This window comes from Lutra lutra, chromosome 7, assembly GCF_902655055.1.
Source record: "Lutra lutra chromosome 7, mLutLut1.2, whole genome shotgun sequence".
Classification (NCBI taxonomy): domain Eukaryota; kingdom Metazoa; phylum Chordata; class Mammalia; order Carnivora; family Mustelidae; genus Lutra; species Lutra lutra.
Genome location: NC_062284.1, coordinates 53,199,651 through 53,216,147, shown reverse-complemented (window position 1 = coordinate 53,216,147; position 16,497 = coordinate 53,199,651). Strand labels below are relative to the sequence as shown.

General features: G+C 42.2%; 2 protein-coding genes across 5 annotated transcripts in view; both read right to left on the bottom strand.

The window, feature by feature from the left end:
- KATNBL1 (katanin regulatory subunit B1 like 1) overlaps positions 1-15,479 on the bottom strand; it is a 48,460-nt gene extending 32,981 nt beyond the window's left edge. For 2 of the 4 annotated variants that reach the window (XR_007128600.1, XM_047736634.1), the window contains exon 1: positions 15,331-15,479. The gene's annotated coding sequence lies outside the window, so the exon portion shown is untranslated. Of the gene's footprint in view, positions 1-2,760; positions 2,804-7,989; positions 8,210-15,330 lie in introns of those variants that run through there. The other 2 variants (XM_047736635.1, XM_047736636.1) reach the window with 2 other exon arrangements.
- LOC125104175 (keratin, type I cytoskeletal 18-like) lies at positions 97-1,493 on the bottom strand. The gene has a single exon (XM_047736632.1). The coding sequence runs from the start codon at positions 1,442-1,444 to the stop codon at positions 167-169; it is 1,278 nt and encodes a 425-aa protein (XP_047592588.1). The 5' UTR covers positions 1,445-1,493; the 3' UTR covers positions 97-166.
- Positions 15,480-16,497: the final 1,018 nt, after the last annotated feature.

Here is a 16,497-nt window from a genome sequence, read left to right as displayed (position 1 = left end):
GTGTGTGTGTATACACACACACACACACACACACACATATATATATATATATCCATTAAACCACTACCACAATCAATATATGGAACCTATCCATCATTTTTTTTTTTTGACCTTGGAACTTTTTATTGGCCTCCTGCTCCCCAAAGGGTACCCTGCTTCTGCTCCCTCAACGCCTCAGAACTTTGGTGTCATTGGTCTCAGACACGACCTTGCCGTCCACAATCCTGCGGGTAGTGGTTTTCTGGATGGTCTGCATGGAGCTGCTGCTGTCCACGGCGTCAGTGAGATTGAAGTCCTCCCCATCTTCCAGCAGGCGACGGTAGGTGGCGATCTCAGCCTCCAGCTTGACCTGGGCCTGGCGCTGCCCCTCTGCCCGGGTCTGGGACAGCTCAGACTCCAGGTGCAGCAGGACCCCGTTGAGCTGCTCCATCTGCATGGCGTAGCGGGTTTCGACCTCCCTAAGGCTGTTCTCTAAGCTGGCCTTCAGGTTTCTCATCGAGTCCAGGTTGATCTCCAAGGACTGGGCGGTACGTCTCAGCTCCGTGAGGGTCTTCTCAGCCTCTCCTATCTCCGTGGTCTGTGTGGTGACCACTGTGGTGCTTTCCTCAATCTGCTGGGACCAGTACTTGTCCAGCTCCTCTCGGTTCTTCCGAGCCAGCTCCTCATACTGGGCCCGGATGTCTGCCATGATCTTGCTGAGGTCCTGAGACTTGGGGGCATCCAACTCCACGGTCAACCCGGAGTTGGCAATTTGGTTCTGTAGACCCTTTACTTCCTCCTCATGGTTCTTCTTCATGAAGAGCAGCTCCTCCTTGAGAGCCTCAATCTCTGTCTCCAGCTGCAGCCTAGTGACATTGGTGTCATCGATGACCTTGCGGAGCCCGTGGATGTCACTCTCCACGGACTGGCGCATGGCCAGTTCCGTCTCATACTTGACTCTGAAGTCATCAGCAGCAAGACGGGCATTGTCAATCTGCAGAACGATGCGGGCATTGTCCACAGAACTTGCAAAAATCTGAGACCTCAGCTCCTCGATGGTCTTGAAGTAATGCCCCCAGTCTCTGACCTGGGGTCCCTTCTTCTCCAGGTGTTCCCGGATTCTCACCTCCAATCTCTGATTATCTGCCTCCAGGCTCCTCACCCTCTCCAGGTAGGAGGCCAGGCGGTCATTCAGTTCTTGCATGGTTTCTTTCTCGCCCTGCATGCCCCCTGTGCCGGCCAGACCCCCCGCCATCCCGGCGGCCAACCCCGTGGCCAGGCCCCTGGACCCCCAGCCGCCCCGGAAGCTGGTGGAGCGGGATACGGAGATCCGGGAGCCTGAGCCTCCGGCGCCTGCATAGACGCTGGCCGCGCTGCTGACGGGCCGGACCCGGTGGCTGGGCGACTGCATGGAGCCCAGGGACCGATAGTTGGAAGAGAAGGTGGAGTGGGTGGTGAAGCTCATGCTGTTCGGAGAGTAAGATGAGAGGCCAGGACTCGGGCGCGGGCCAGGAACTCCATCATCCTTTTTAAAGATTTTATTTATCTGATAGAGAAGCACAGGAAGCAGCAAGCAGAGGGAGAGGGAGAAGCGGACTTCCCGCTGAGCAGGGAGTCCAATACAGGGCTCGATCCCAGGACCATGGGATCATTACCTGAGCTGAAGGCAGACGCTTACCCACAAAGTCACCCAGGTGCCCCTTTATCCACCATCTTCAAAAATTTCCTGTGTCCCTTTATACTTCTTCCCCAAACACTTGATCTGCTTTCTGTCACTACAGATTAGTTTGCATTTTCTACTACTTTATACAGAAAGAATCACATAGTATATACTCTTCTTTGGAGGGGGGGTATGGTTTTTTTTCACTCAACATAATTATTTTGGGAATCATTCATGCTGTTAAATGTATCAACAGTCCATTCCTTTTTTTACTGCAGAGCAGTACTCTATTGTGTGAGTATATAAAAATTTGTTTTCCATTCATCTGCTGATAGACATTTGGGTTGTTTCCAGTTTTGGCTATTACTAATAAAACTGCTATGAAGAGTCTTGTACGAGTCTCAGCGTGAACAGATACTTTCATTTCTCTTGGGTAAATACCTAGGAGTGGGATGGTGGTAGGTATATGTTTAACTATTTAAGAAAACTGCCAAACTTTGAAAAGTTGTATCATTTTACATTTCCATTAGCAGTGTATAACAGTAAGGAAACACCATTAGTTATTTCTAGTTGAATGGTATTATTATTATCACATTTTTTTAAGAGTCTTTTAGAGATATATATACATACATCATATGGAGGAAAAGAGATGATGTTTGGGATTTACAGAGTAGGGGAAAATCAATGAAACAAGAAACACTGATAATGGCTGAAGCTGGGTAATTCGGATGGATATTCATTATACCATCCTCCACAGGATTGAAATTTTTCATAAAAGAAACAGATCAGACAGCAAAGCTTATGTGTGGGCTATATAAACATATATATATATAGCAATGTTCTGCAATGATACCGTTTAAATGGCGTGTCATGTCCTTGCTCTTTGGGTTAGAGGTAGTATTCCCTTTAACGACTGTAGATGCAGTCAACTTTGTCTCAAGAAGAGTAATGTGGAAGTGGGGGCGGGGAGAGAGAGAAACAAAAACATGTGGGCAGGAAGTCTATGATCCTGTCTCTCCCTCTGTAACTCCACATTCCTAGATTTGGAGGCAGAAGGAAGTATGCTGCATAAAAGGGAAAAAAAAAATCAGAAATAAACATGGATTAGGACGCCTGGGTACCTCAGTTGGTTAAGGGCCTGCCTTCAGCTCAGGCCATACATAATCTCAAGGTCTTGGGATAGAGTCCCTCATCAGGGCTCCTTGCTTAGTGAGAGCCCTGCTTCTCCCTCTGCATGCTGCTCTTCCCTGCTTGTGCTCTCTCTGACAAATAAAATCTTTAGAAAATAATAAAAAATAAAATAAACATGGATAACAATGACCTCTCTCACATTAGGACATCCTAACAAACACTGAATTCTTCCACAGAGGTGAACCACACAGCTGGGGAACAGTAGAGAAACTTTTTTACTTTACGCTCCCTTTATACAAAATTTTGTCTTTCATACAAGTATTACCTGCTATAAAAACAAGTCAAATTAAAATGAAAAAATCACTAATAATTCAACCACCAATACTATTCTGATGCTTCTCCTCTCATGCAGTTTAGTTTTTTGTTTGCTTGTTTTTTAAGATTTTATGTATGTATTTGACAGAGAGAGACTGAGAGTGAAAGCACAAGCAGGGGGAACTGCAGAGGGAGAAGGAGAAGAAGTCTTCCCACTGAGTAGGAAGCTGGATGCAGGGTTCAATCATGACCTAAACCAAAGGCAGATGCTTAACCAACTGAGCCACCCAGGTGCCCCACCATGCAGTTTAGTTTTATAGGCTGCATTTTGTCATTAACATGGTTTTCCTACATATTAGAAAGTTTTTTTGAAAATGATTTAAATGACAATACTATTTTATCATAAGAATATTTTTATTTTTGGGGCGCCTGGGTGGCTCAGTGGGTTAAAGCCTCTGCCTTCACTCAGGTCATGATCCCAGAGTCTTGGGATCGAGCCCCGCATAGGGCTCTCCGCTCAGCAGGGAGCCTGCTTCCTCCTCTCTCTCTGCCTGCCTCTCTGCCTACTTGTGATCTCTCTCTCTGTCAAATAAATAAAATCTTTAAAAAAAAAAAAAAGAATATTTTTATTTTTGCTATATCAGAAAATACTTTTTTAAAAAAGATTTTATTTGACAAAGAGAGAGAGGTCACAAGTAGGCAGAGAGGCAGGCAGAGAGGGGGAAGCAGGCTCCTGGCTGAGCAGAGAAGCCGGCGTGGGGCTCAATCCCAGGACCCTGAGATCATGACCTGAGCCAAAGGCAAAGGCTAAACCCACTGAGCCACTCAGGGGCCCATCAGAAAATACTTTAATAGACATATATGTTTGTACAAAATTGATTATTTCCTCTAGATAAGTTTATTATTGGGTCAAAAATATGATTATATTCATATTCAAATATATGATAGAGGCCCTTTCATATAATGTGACTGGGAGTGGTAATTTTTTTTTATTAAAAAATAATAGTGGTAATTAATTTTTATTAAAATTGAAGATTCATTTAAAACAGAGATGTACACATGTACCTTAAAATAATGCATATGCATCATCTATGATTTCTACACTGGATTTCTTTCAAGTGGCCAAGAACTAATGCCACTCACAAAGCACTATCAGTACAAAACTCTTTTTTTTTTTTAAAGATTTTATTTATTTGACAGAGAGAAAGATCACAAGTAGGAAGAGAAGCAGACAGAAAGAGGTGGGGGGAAGCATGCTCCCTGCTGAGCAGGCCCGATGTGGGGCTAGATCCAAAACCCTGGAATCATGACCTGAGCCAAAGGCAGAGGCTTAACCCACTGAGCCACCCAGGCGCCCCAGTACAAAATTCTAAATGACTATGGTTTTACTTCACATATCTTTAGCTTTGTAAGCTACACCTAAGTTGATACGAAGCTTTTGAGTCACACTTCCCTTCATCTAGTCTACCTAAACCATTCCAATTAGTTTTCATAGAAACAATTTTTTTTTTAAGATTTTATGTATTTGACAGAGAGAGAGAGAGCAAGAGTATAAGCATGGGGAATAGCACAGGGAGATGTAGGCTACCCAATGAGCAGGGAGCCTGATAAATATGGGTTTTGACCCCAGAACTCTGGGACCATGACCTGAGCTGAAGGCAGACACTTAACCAACCCCAAAACAATGCTTTTAAACTTCTATTTTAAACTGCTGCCTTTACTGAACTGGGCAACTATGTAAGCCTGGCAAATGGGCAGATGGACAGCTGCCCTCCAATCCACACTCCTGCAGACAGAGGTGGCCAATGACCACTATCGGCACCCTTGATAACAGAAGATTCTGTATTATGAATTTTTACCCCAGAGAAATTTGACAGACAATAAATAAGATTATGTTTTAGTTTGCATCTGAAAGAAGTAATATGAAGTTGTACTTTTCTTAGGTGATTAAACTGAAAGGACGAAGTCGTATGTTACAACCAGGTGACACAGTCCTAGAGTCAGACTCCCTGGGATTGAGTCCCACTTTAACCGTTTAATAGTTATGTGACTAAAGGCAAATTACTTAACCTATTTCCAGGGTAGTGTTGTGAGGATTAAATAAAATAATCCATTTGCCACAATGTCTGGCACATGGTTAATCACTCTGCAAATGTTGGCTATCATTAAGTTACACATAAATATCACTGATGAAGCAGAAGGTGCAGAAAAGTATGTTACAACTTATGTAAAAACAAAATGTATATGGGGGTGACTGCCTGTATATTCACTGAATATCTCTGAAAGGTTAAACAAGAAGAGAGGGTAAGTATGGCTCGGGGATGAGATGAGAGGGAGACTTTTCCCTTTTGGACTTCTTGAATTTTGTATCAAACGCAAGTATTATCTTTTAACTAAACTAAATGTACTGATAGTGTGGTGCCTGGCTGGCTCAGTTGGTAGAGTGTGATTCTTGATCCTGAGGTTGTGAGTTCAAGCCCCAAGTTGAGTGTAGACATTACTTTAAAAGAAAACCTTTCCCCCTCCCTACTCCCATAACAGATTCTTAACTACAGAGAATAAGCTAAGGGTTACTGGAGAGGAGGTGGGTGGGGGAATGGGTTAAATGAGTGATGGGTATTAAGGAAGACACTTGTGATGAGCACTGAGTGTTGTATATAAGTGATGAATCACTAAATTCTACACCTGAAACTAATATTAAATTGTATGTTAACTGGAAGTCAAAAATGATAAAAATATTTTTTAAAAAGTTATAAAATGTCTTGATAGTATAATATACTTCTCTTCTTAAATGGCTACACACCTGAATCTTTAGGAAGACTTAGGGCTTCTAAAGCCAAGTAGATGATTATCTTATCATGTTTTGCTGAATATCTTATTCTCTCTGTTAAAATATTACAGTATTTTTCTGGAAACATAGGGAGGAAAAATACTCTAATCCTTTCTTACAGTCTTCTTAAACTCAGAAATGTACATAAATATATACATATATAAGACAACATCACCTTAAGGATCCCTTCTGACCCCCTGTTCAGCTACTAAAGGTACTTCTGATGTTTTCAAGATAGATAAGACACTATGTATGAAAGGATATTCCAATAAGATATACAACTCCAAAAAAGACAAGCTAATTAAACTAATTTTAATGTGCTCTCTTCATGATTTAGACTAAGGTTATCAATCTATAATACTTGTGCCTAATTTTGAAGTTGGTGGGGGGGGGAATGACAACAAAGGGGAGTATACCCTAACACCTTAAAAGAAAGGGTAGACTACCCTTTGAGAATTAAATTAAAAGAAGATGATGCTAGGGTCCTTTTATAACAAGTTTTTAATCCTTCTTACATTCCAACACTTGCAAGGATTACCACATATCCCTATCCATTACAGTGGTTTGTTACCACCATGTCCCCTGGGCTGAAATCAGAATATTTGTTGAAAATGCCCTCTTCTCTTAGGGAACACCCTTTTCCAGCATATGAATCACACACTGCCTTAATGAGGTATAATGAAACCTGGTCTAAAACTTAACTGTAACCAAATCAAACATATTGACCTCATTAAAAAAAAAAAAAATGCCCCTCTCAATGTTTCCCCTCAACTCTGAACTCGTATCACCAACTGCCTGTGAGTAGCTCCATGTGGATGTCAGTTCCACAGTCAATAATTCTTGAACTTAACATACTGAAAATAGAACCCTTAATATCCACCCTCTCAAATCTGATCCTTTCAACTGTTCCTAATTGAGTAAATAGAACCATCCTCCTTCCAGTTGCTGAAAGCTCCAAAGGATTCATTCTTATTTTCTCTTTTCATAAATTCCCTATCTCCAATCCACTGATTCTGCCTTTTTAATGTATTCCCAAACTATTCATTTCTCTCCATTTCTGTTACCACCATCCTAGACCAAACTACCATCATTTCTCTTTTGGACTATATCGGTTTCCTCCTAAATCCTCTAGCCACACTGGACTTCTATCCTTCAACATGCCAAGTTCATTTCCATTTTGTGGCCAAACCATTCCTTCTGCTTAAACATTCCTCCTATATACTCCCAGGGCTTCTACCTCTCAGCTCAGATGTTACCCACCCAAGAACATTTCCCTGATCACCCAATCAAGAATAACCCCAACCTTACCTCCATTCTCTATACCAGTACCTTGTATTTCCTCCCCTACAATAGCAATGATCAGTATCTGAAATTAGCTTGCTTATTTGCTAATTGTTCATATCCTCCCACAGACTGTGAGCTCCACTGACAGCAGAAATCATGTTCACTGCATCTAAAAAAGTGCTTGGCACATAACGATGCTTAATAAACAGCTGATGAATGAAGGAACCTATCTAAAGAAAGACAAAGTCAACCCTGAAAGATAATGGTCAGCTGGGAGTGAGGAGTCACAAAATAGTTAAAAATGTCAGTGGGACGCCTTGGTGGCTCAGTGGGTTAAAGCCTCTGCCTTCGGCTGGGGTCATGGTCCCAGGGGTCCTGGGATCAAGCCCCACGGCGGGCTCTCTGCTCAGCAGGGAGCCTGCTTCCCTTCCTCTCTCTCTGCCTGCCTCTCTGCCTACCTGTGATCTCTGTCAAATAAACAAAATATTTTTTTAAAATGTCAATGGGAGAGTATCTAACTGTGGTAAAAATTAAAACTGTGCCATATTTCAATTCTCCTTTCACATATATGGTAAGTTTATACTTGCCCATCATCTTGAAGTTAGGTATGGTCATATGACTTGCTCTTGCCACTGAAATATAAACAGAAGCCTTTGAGAGCCACTTTGTGTGATTCACTACTATCATCATCCCTCTATTGTGGCAACTAGCAACAGGACAGAGATTAAGGTTCCATCTGTCCACATTCCTTAGCAAGGATAACATAGAGCAGAGCCTCCAGATAACTCACATGTAAGATGAATCAAGGAGAAATAAACCTTTGTTATTTGAAGCCACTGAGATTTGGGGGTTGTTACTGCAAAATAACACAGGCCATCCAGACTGAGAAACCATCCAAACAATGTTGTGGGCTACATTATAATGGAGTCAGTCTCACTAAGTAGTCAACTGATGCCACTGAATATACATAAGTAATTTCCTTCTGATTATAACTCAGTTTCCAAACAGATCTGCCAACAAGAAGAGAAAAAACTATTTACATGGAGGTTATGAGTTATTGTCCTTTATGCTATTTTTCAGTAAATATTCCCCAAATAATGAATGCCACCCTATAAAGGCATACCTACCAGTCTCTCCTTACCCAGAAACAGGTGAGAATAACGGCGCTTTTTGTTTATTATCTACAGCAACTATTCAATAATTAAATAGTTACTGAGTTCAGATCATTGTGGAAGAAACAAACTAGAAAAGTAGACTGGATAAAATGCAAAAGTCCCTAAATAGTGGGTCAGGAACCTGAACTTTAATTTTATAGATAAAATACACTTACTGAGAAGCTTTGTATAGAAATCATATGATTAAAAACTATTCTTGGGGCACCTGGCTGGCTCAGTCAGTCAAGTAGGAGGATATTCATCTCAGGATTGTGAGTTTGAGCCCCACATTAGGTATAGAGATTACTTAAGTCAACTTTTTTTAATTAAAAAAAAAACTATTCTTGAAGATTATTTTATTTGGCAGTTACAGAAATAGGATGACTGGAACAGGAATCCCAAGAGTACTAGTTTCCAACAGCTGTGCCATGAAAGGCCAAATTTTAATCAATCTCTATGATTTATTTTGGCTACAACACTAAACATACTGTTAATGACGGTACTAAGTAGTATAGGAAATAAGCAAGGCCTAAGTTTTTTTTTTTAAGATTTTACTTATTTCGGGGCGCCTGGGTGGCTCAGTTGGGTTAAAGCCTCTGCCTTCGGCTCAGGTCATGTTCCCAGGATCCTGGGATCGAGCCCCATGGCGGGCCCTCTGCTCAGCAGGGAGCCTGCTTCCCTTCCTCTCTCTCTGCCTACTTGTGATCTCCATCAAATAAATAAATAAAATCTTAAAAAAAAAAGATTTCGGGACGCCTGGGTGGCTCAGTTGGTTAAGCGGCTGCCTTCGGCTCAGGTCATGATCCCAGCGTCCTGGGATCGAGTCCCACATCGGGCTCCTTGCTTGGCGGGGAGCCTGCTTCTCCCTCTGCCTCTGCCTGCCATTCTGTCTGTCTGTGCTTGCTCTCTCTCCCTCTCTCTCTGACCAAAAAAAAAAAAAAAAAAAAATCTTAAAAAAAAAAAAAAGATTTTATTTATTTGAGAGAGAGAGGGTATGTGTGTGTAGGGATAGAGGGAGAGGCAGTAGGTGATGCCCCGCTGAACAGAGAGCTAGATGAGGCTGAAGACAGATGCTTAATGATCTGACCCACTCAAAAGGCCCAGTAAGGCCCAGATTTTTGCAAATAAGAGTAAAAGGCACACTCAAAGTCAAGGTAGCACTAAAGTAAGATCTGGTAATGGACAAAACTGTATTCTAAGTATGAGGGGCAATCAGGGCAGTAATTACTACAGAGTTCTGAAAGGCAACCAAGTGAGCAACGGATGCTTTACTATCTCTTGGGAGGTATTTTTATATTACAGAAATGACTGGGTTGTAATCAAGTTGGGTGGTATTCGGAGTTCTTTCAAACGACTCAGAGCATCTGTGCAGTACTCCAACAAGCTTGTCTTTCCTCAACAACAATCCATTCCTTTCATTCAACAAATATTAAGTACATGTTACAGGCTAATTACCATTCTTGGCATTGAGAAAACATGAGTGAACAAAACAATGATCCCTGCCCTACTGCAACTTATATGCTAGTGGCAGTTAAATTCCATTCTAAAATTTCTCCTCCAATCCTATTACATGGGAGTAGTTTTTACAAATGCTGTTGGAAGATATCATCTGATTAATGTATGCTAAGATGTGAAAGACTAATAGTCTCACCAGAGATAATTACCCTTGAAAAGTAAATACTTCACAGATTCACAGACTCTTAGAGCTGGGAAGGACCTTGAAGATAATCTCAATTTACAAATGAGATTAAGAGATCTGCCCAAGAACACTCAGTTACCAGTAGGAGAGCAAAACCTGGAACTGCGAGTTCCAGTGTTAGTGTCTTTTCCACCTAATACCAAACGCCTGTTTTAAGATTATACCAGTGAGAAGAAGAGATGCTAGAATGGGGATTCATGATTCATACATAGGTGATACGTTTCTGGATGACTGTTCAAGGCAAAAAAGAATTTCAGGCAGTGTGTAAACTTGAAAGAGAGGTGGTTATAGGGGAAGCAAACTGGGAGTACATTTCAGAAGACTCTTTCCCCCATCTCTATCCTTATAATGCCACCAGAACAAAGAGAGGAAATACAAAATTTCTCCAAAGTTAATACATACTAGAGAAGATACCTGGACATGAGCACAAAGTAGTAAACACAGCATTTGAATCTAGCAAAGTCAAACTGTAACTTATCCAAGCCGAAAGTGTACGTTTCCAGTAAAGGTACCATTTGTATTCAGTTTAAGGTGTTTTTTTTTTCTTTTTAAAATTACTTTCCTAGATATATTTTTCAGAAAGTACCAAATTAACTGATATGGGTCATGAGTATAATCACTGACAAAACAGTAATGATTGATAAAACAAGGGTGATGTTATTATGAGGCACTAGGAAAGCATTTTTTTTTTTAAGATTTTATTTATTTATTTGACAGAGAGAGATCATAAGCAGGCAGAGAGGCAGGCAGAGAGACAGGAGGAAGCAGGCTCCCTGCTGAGCAGAGAGCCCGATGCGGGACTCGATCCCAGGACCCTGAGATCATGACCTGAGCCGAAGGCAGCGGCTTAACCCACTGAGCCACCTAGGCGCCCCCTAGGAAAGCATTTTTAAAGATAATTCCTCTTCCTCCAGAATGGTTACACTCACCTCTTGCTTATAAGTTGTACCAATTTATACATTTGAAAACCAAACTCTCCCTTTAATCTCTCAAAGATTCATGAACAACCAACATGAGCCTTATTTAGTATTCTAATAGAAACTGTACTTTAAAAAAACTTTCAAGACAAGAGAAAAATAAGACGTGCTAAGAACTGAAAAATCAGCTTTGTACCACCCCCCCACCAAAAAAAAAGAACACCGAAGAAAGATTATTGATTTTAAGAATTTTATGAAAAGGGGTGCCTGGGTTGCTCAGTAGGTTAAGCCTCTACCCTCAGCTCAGGTCATGATCTCAGGGTCCTGGGATCGAGCCCCACATCAGACTCTCTGGTCAGCAGGGAGTCTGCTTCCCCTCTTCTCTCTCTGCCTGCCTCTCTGCCTACTTGTGATCTCTATCAAATAAATAAATAAAATCTTTTATAAAAAATTCTTCTTTTAGGAAGAATGTAAACTGACAGGAACAAGGATCCTCATTAAAATCTCATTATGGGGGCGCCTGGGTGGCTCAGTGGGTTAAGGCCTTTGCCTTCGGCTCAGGTCATGGTCCCAGAGTCCTGGGGTCGAGGCCCGCATCGGGCTCTCTGCTCAGCAGGGAGCCTGCTTCCTCCTCTCTCTCTGCCTGCCTCTCTGCCTACTTGTGATCTCTCTCTGTCAAATAAATAAATAAAATCTTTAAAAACAAACAAACAACATTTTTAAAAAAAAATCTCATTATGGGTGTCTGTGATGGCAGTTTCCATACCTAAGATGAAAATTATTATGAGAAACCCCCCGCAAAAAATTATTATGAGACTTCCAATTTATTTCCATAGCTCTGCCATTCTTTTAGTTTCTGAGGCTTAAAACCTTGAAGATACCATAGACTTTTGCCCCTACTGTTTTCTACAGTTAGTCAGTCACCATATTCTGTATCTTGCTCAAAATGTCTCTTTTGAATAAAGCAAAATTTCCAATTTCAAAAGTACACACACACAACAAGGCCTGCGACCATTAAAAAGAGCATTTTTCAAGCAATGAGAAACAATCATATGACATTCTGATTTAAAAAAAAAAAAAAAAAGGAGGGGCGCCTGGGTGGCTCAGGGGGTTAAAGCCTCTGCCTTCGGCTCAGATCATGGTCCCGGGGTCCTAGGATCCAGCCCCGCACTGAGCTCTCTGCTCAGCAGGGAGCCTGCTCCCTCCTCTTTCTCTGCCTGCCTCTCTGCCTACTAGTGATCTCTGTCTGTCAAATAAATAAATAAAATCTTTAAAAAAAAAAAAAAAGGCAGAACAATACAAACCCATAGGGGAAAAATGTATAATCCTAGTTTTACAGAAAGGAAATAATTATCAGCATAAAAAATTTTTGAAAAAAACCACCACATGAAAATGTTAAAACAGTTGTTTTTTTCTGCTCGGGGTGGGGGTGGGAGGTTATAAGTGCTTTTAAATTTTTTCACACTCTCTACATTTCCAAAATTTCCTACAATGAACATGCATTATTTTCAAACTCAGAAAAAAATGTTATTTAAATAATTGTCTCATTTTACCATTACATGTCATTCTCACTGCCCTCATCCTATTTCCTTAGTCTCCCCTCCTCCCAGGACTCCAAAAACAGCCACCTTCTTGAGGTTTCTGAGCCAGCTTCCCCCAGCTTTAACATTACTTGTACTCATGCTCCTAACATTCATCATTCATACTTAAATAAAACACATGGAAGCAGAGGCTGGCCATAGAAACAATCAACTCACAACAGGATTTCTCAACCTTACTACCACCGACATTTGAGGTAATTATTTCTCAAGGAGGGGCTGTCTCATCGCAAGATGTTTAGCAGCAGCTTTCCTGGCCTCTATCCGCTAGATGCTAGAAGCACCTCCCCCAATTCTAGTCATGACACCGCCACATGTCCCTTGAGGGACAAAAAGTGTCGTCCCCAGTTGAGAGCCACTGATTTAAAAGTTTTAAACTTGCAAAACCATCTGTGTATATACACATATGTCAAACCTAAACTTCTTTCCCATATGTGTCATATACAATTATACTTATTCTCAGTCCTACCCAAACAATCTCATTTTTCTCAAAAGGAACTTTCCAAATAGATCAGGTCCACTGTTCCCTAGAAAAATCATTTCATTTCACTCCCAAATCTCTGAACACACTGTTTCCTCACTAAAATTCCTCATTCATGCTTCTATTCAATGCCCTACATCCATTCTTTAGTTGTTCTTTGCAGAAGCATTACTGTTCAGCCCATATACCCTCTGCATTAAACAACAGTATTTTATATTGCTGTTGTTAATCTCATATCCCAAACTAAGTTCTGTTGCCCTAGCACATTTCTCTTGCATAAACAACTGCACCTGGGAACGCCTGGGTGGCTCAGTGGGTTCAAGCCTCTGCCTTCCGCTCAGGTCATGATCCCAGGGTCCTGGGATCGAGCCCCACATCAGGCTCTCTGCTTGGTAGGGAGCCTGCTTCCCCATCTCTCTCTCTGCCTGCCTCTCTGCCTACCTGTGATCTCTCTGTCAAATAAATGAATGAAATCTTTATATATATATATATATATATAAAAACACTTCTGGGCATAGAGACAATCAAAAGCTTGATAACTGATGAATGAAATTTAAATGCTCTGCCATAAATCACTGTAAACTGCTGATTTCTTATGATATGATTTTGCTTTGAACCTTTATTTCTTGTCATGGAGCTAGAAGTATAATTATTCCAAGTACAGAGTAACCACTCAATAGTGAAACAGACTTAGAACAAAAACAATATATAATGGTATATTTTAAGGAATATATAGGTTTCAAACTGTTCTCTACACTTTGAAGAAATGATACAAAGGAATTAAAACTACAACACAAACATGAACTTTATGAACTCCATTTATCTTAAAATATCCAGCAGAATATCTGCTCAGTGCACAAAACTTAAGTATGGTCAACAAGAGCAGACAACTGAATTTAATAGTGTGTGGATGTATATATACAGAAACACACTTCACATATATTATATTCCCAGTTGAAGAAGTAAATAAAGAGCTCTGTAAACTAAAAAGACACACATGTAAAGAATGCAGTTAAAGAAGCATAGTTAAGGGGCACCTGGGTGACTCAGTGGGTTAAGCCTCTGCCTTCAGCTAAGGTCATGATCTCAGGGTCCTGGGATGGAGCCCCACATCCGGCTCTCTGCTCAGCAGGGAGCCTGTTACCTCCCTCTCTCTCTGCCTGCCTCTCTGCCTACTTGTGATCTCTGTCAAATAAATAAATAAATAAATAATCTTAAAAAAAAAAAAAAAAAGCATAGTTAAAAGCATGAAGCCAGCCTGCTTGAGTCCCAAATATATTAGCTGTGTATCCTTGTACGAGTTACTCAACTTCTCTGTGTCTCAGTTTCCTCCTTGTCCAAAAGGGGATAATAGTATCCGTCCCAAAGCAAAGTTCTCAAACAGTGCTTAGCATATATAAGTCCCAAAAGAAATATTTACCATTGCTATTATTACAATGCTAGCTATTAGCCAAGTAAAAGCCTCAATGTGTAACGTTCTGATTCAAGTCTGAAGCACGTTCAAACAAAACAGAATAAACCACTGACACAAGTTTAAGCTATTAGGTCGTCTAGGTTCTCAGAATTTTTGCTAGTGCTAAACTGACTACTACACAACTAATATTTGTTCCAGTTTTTTTTTCTTTTAATCTGTAAAGAAACTGACATAGACACCTCTGTTTTCAAGGAACTTTACAAGCCCCAAGAAAACAACTGAACTCTTTGTTATCTCCATATTTAAGCCAATTTAAAAGCGTGGTAAAAGCCTAGGTACTGTTACAGAACAACTTTTCAGAAAATACAATGAGGTTTTTAAAGTTGCAGCCAGCAATTCTTATGCAGTTATGTCAAGTTTTTGTCCTGCTAAACAAAAGCTTATCTGTCGGGGAACCAACGACCCGGCAGAAAATAAGGAAATACCAAGGCCCGGCCTAGGCGGCTCGGGAAAACAGGTCCTTAAACAGATCGCCGCAGACACGTTCCGTCCTTCCCCTTCCCGGCGTGCAGAAAGTCGGCCCCACCCGCAGATAAATTAAGTGACAGCTGGCCGCGTCCACGCCTCTCCCGACCCAGACCCCCGCCGCCCGGATGCTCCACGCCGCAGCCGGGCAGGGGCTCCAGCTTCGAGGCCACCGCCTCGCCGCCCCGCCCCCCGACCCCGCAGCCCGGCTGCCGGGCTCCGACGAGCGGAGGCCGCCGTGGGGCCTCAGGTGGGCCCAGGGCGCGTCCGGACGCGAGGAGACGCACGGCCTCCGCAGGGCAGCTGCGGGAGCCGGGCTTGCAGATGCCCGGCCGTCACTTACCGGCGCCTCATGGTAGCGCGGCGCCTCAGCCCAGCCCCGGCACTAACCAACTGCGCTCGGTAGCCCAGAAGATCCCTCGGCTCCCGGGCCGAGCCCCACTGCGAGCCATTCAAACGCAGCCGCGCGCGCAGCCCGCCGGGATAGCTTCCCGAGGGGCGGGGGGGAGGGAAGTGGGGGAGATCTGGCCGGCCCCGCCCAACGCTGGCTCCGCCCTCCTCGGGTCTCGCAGGATCAGCCGGAGGGGGAACAGGACGTGTGGCCATCGTGCCCCCTGGTGGCCACGGGCGCGCACGGTAGTCTTGCTATGAGGTGGCAAGTAGTGACTCTCCAGGACCTGACGGTGGACAAGGGGCAAAGAATGACCCTGAGCTAATAACAGTCTGGTGAGGGAGACCATGCTTTAAATGTTGTCCCAGGAGATGAAACAATCTGCTTTAAAAGTATGGTGCGGAGAGAGTTGTATTCATTCCGTCCCATTTAAATGTACTAAGGCAAAGTATTTAAAGTCATGGACCCTAGAGCTATGTGACCTTGGGCAAGTCACATAAATTCCTGTGTGCTTCGGTTTGCCCATCTGTAAAATGGAGATTATAATAGTATCTGCCTCACAGGTGTGAGGATTAAATGAATTCATATATATAAAATGCTTAGAGGAATGTGTCTGGTATATATATGGCAAGCACTATACCTTTTGTTAGCTATTATGGTTCAGTTCCTATATGCATCAGACTCTATGTTAGACTCTGAAGAACACAAGAAATATGTATGATGCAAACCCTATCCTCAGGAAGCAAGCTCAAGCTCTTTGGTGTGGGAAACACTGGAATATGAGGTGAGGGTTGAGTCTGTCCCTCACCTACTTTGAATCACTGAGGAAAATTCTCTTCATCATAGTAGAGGCAGAGCATACCCATCTTCAAAGGTAAACCACTGGTCAAAGTTAACCAAATTGTGACAGGAGCAAGATTGTCTCTGCTAGGCCTCTCGCCCCTTGCAGAAGCCAATCAAGTGGTTCATTTTTGATGAAACATTTCCTTTCTGCAATTAATACATTCCTTGACTCTTTTTTTTTTAGACTCTTTTTTTTTTTTTTAACTCTCCAGGGCTTGCCTAGGCAATGGGTTGCTTATGTTTGGTTCAACAGTATCTTTGAGGGCCTACCATGTG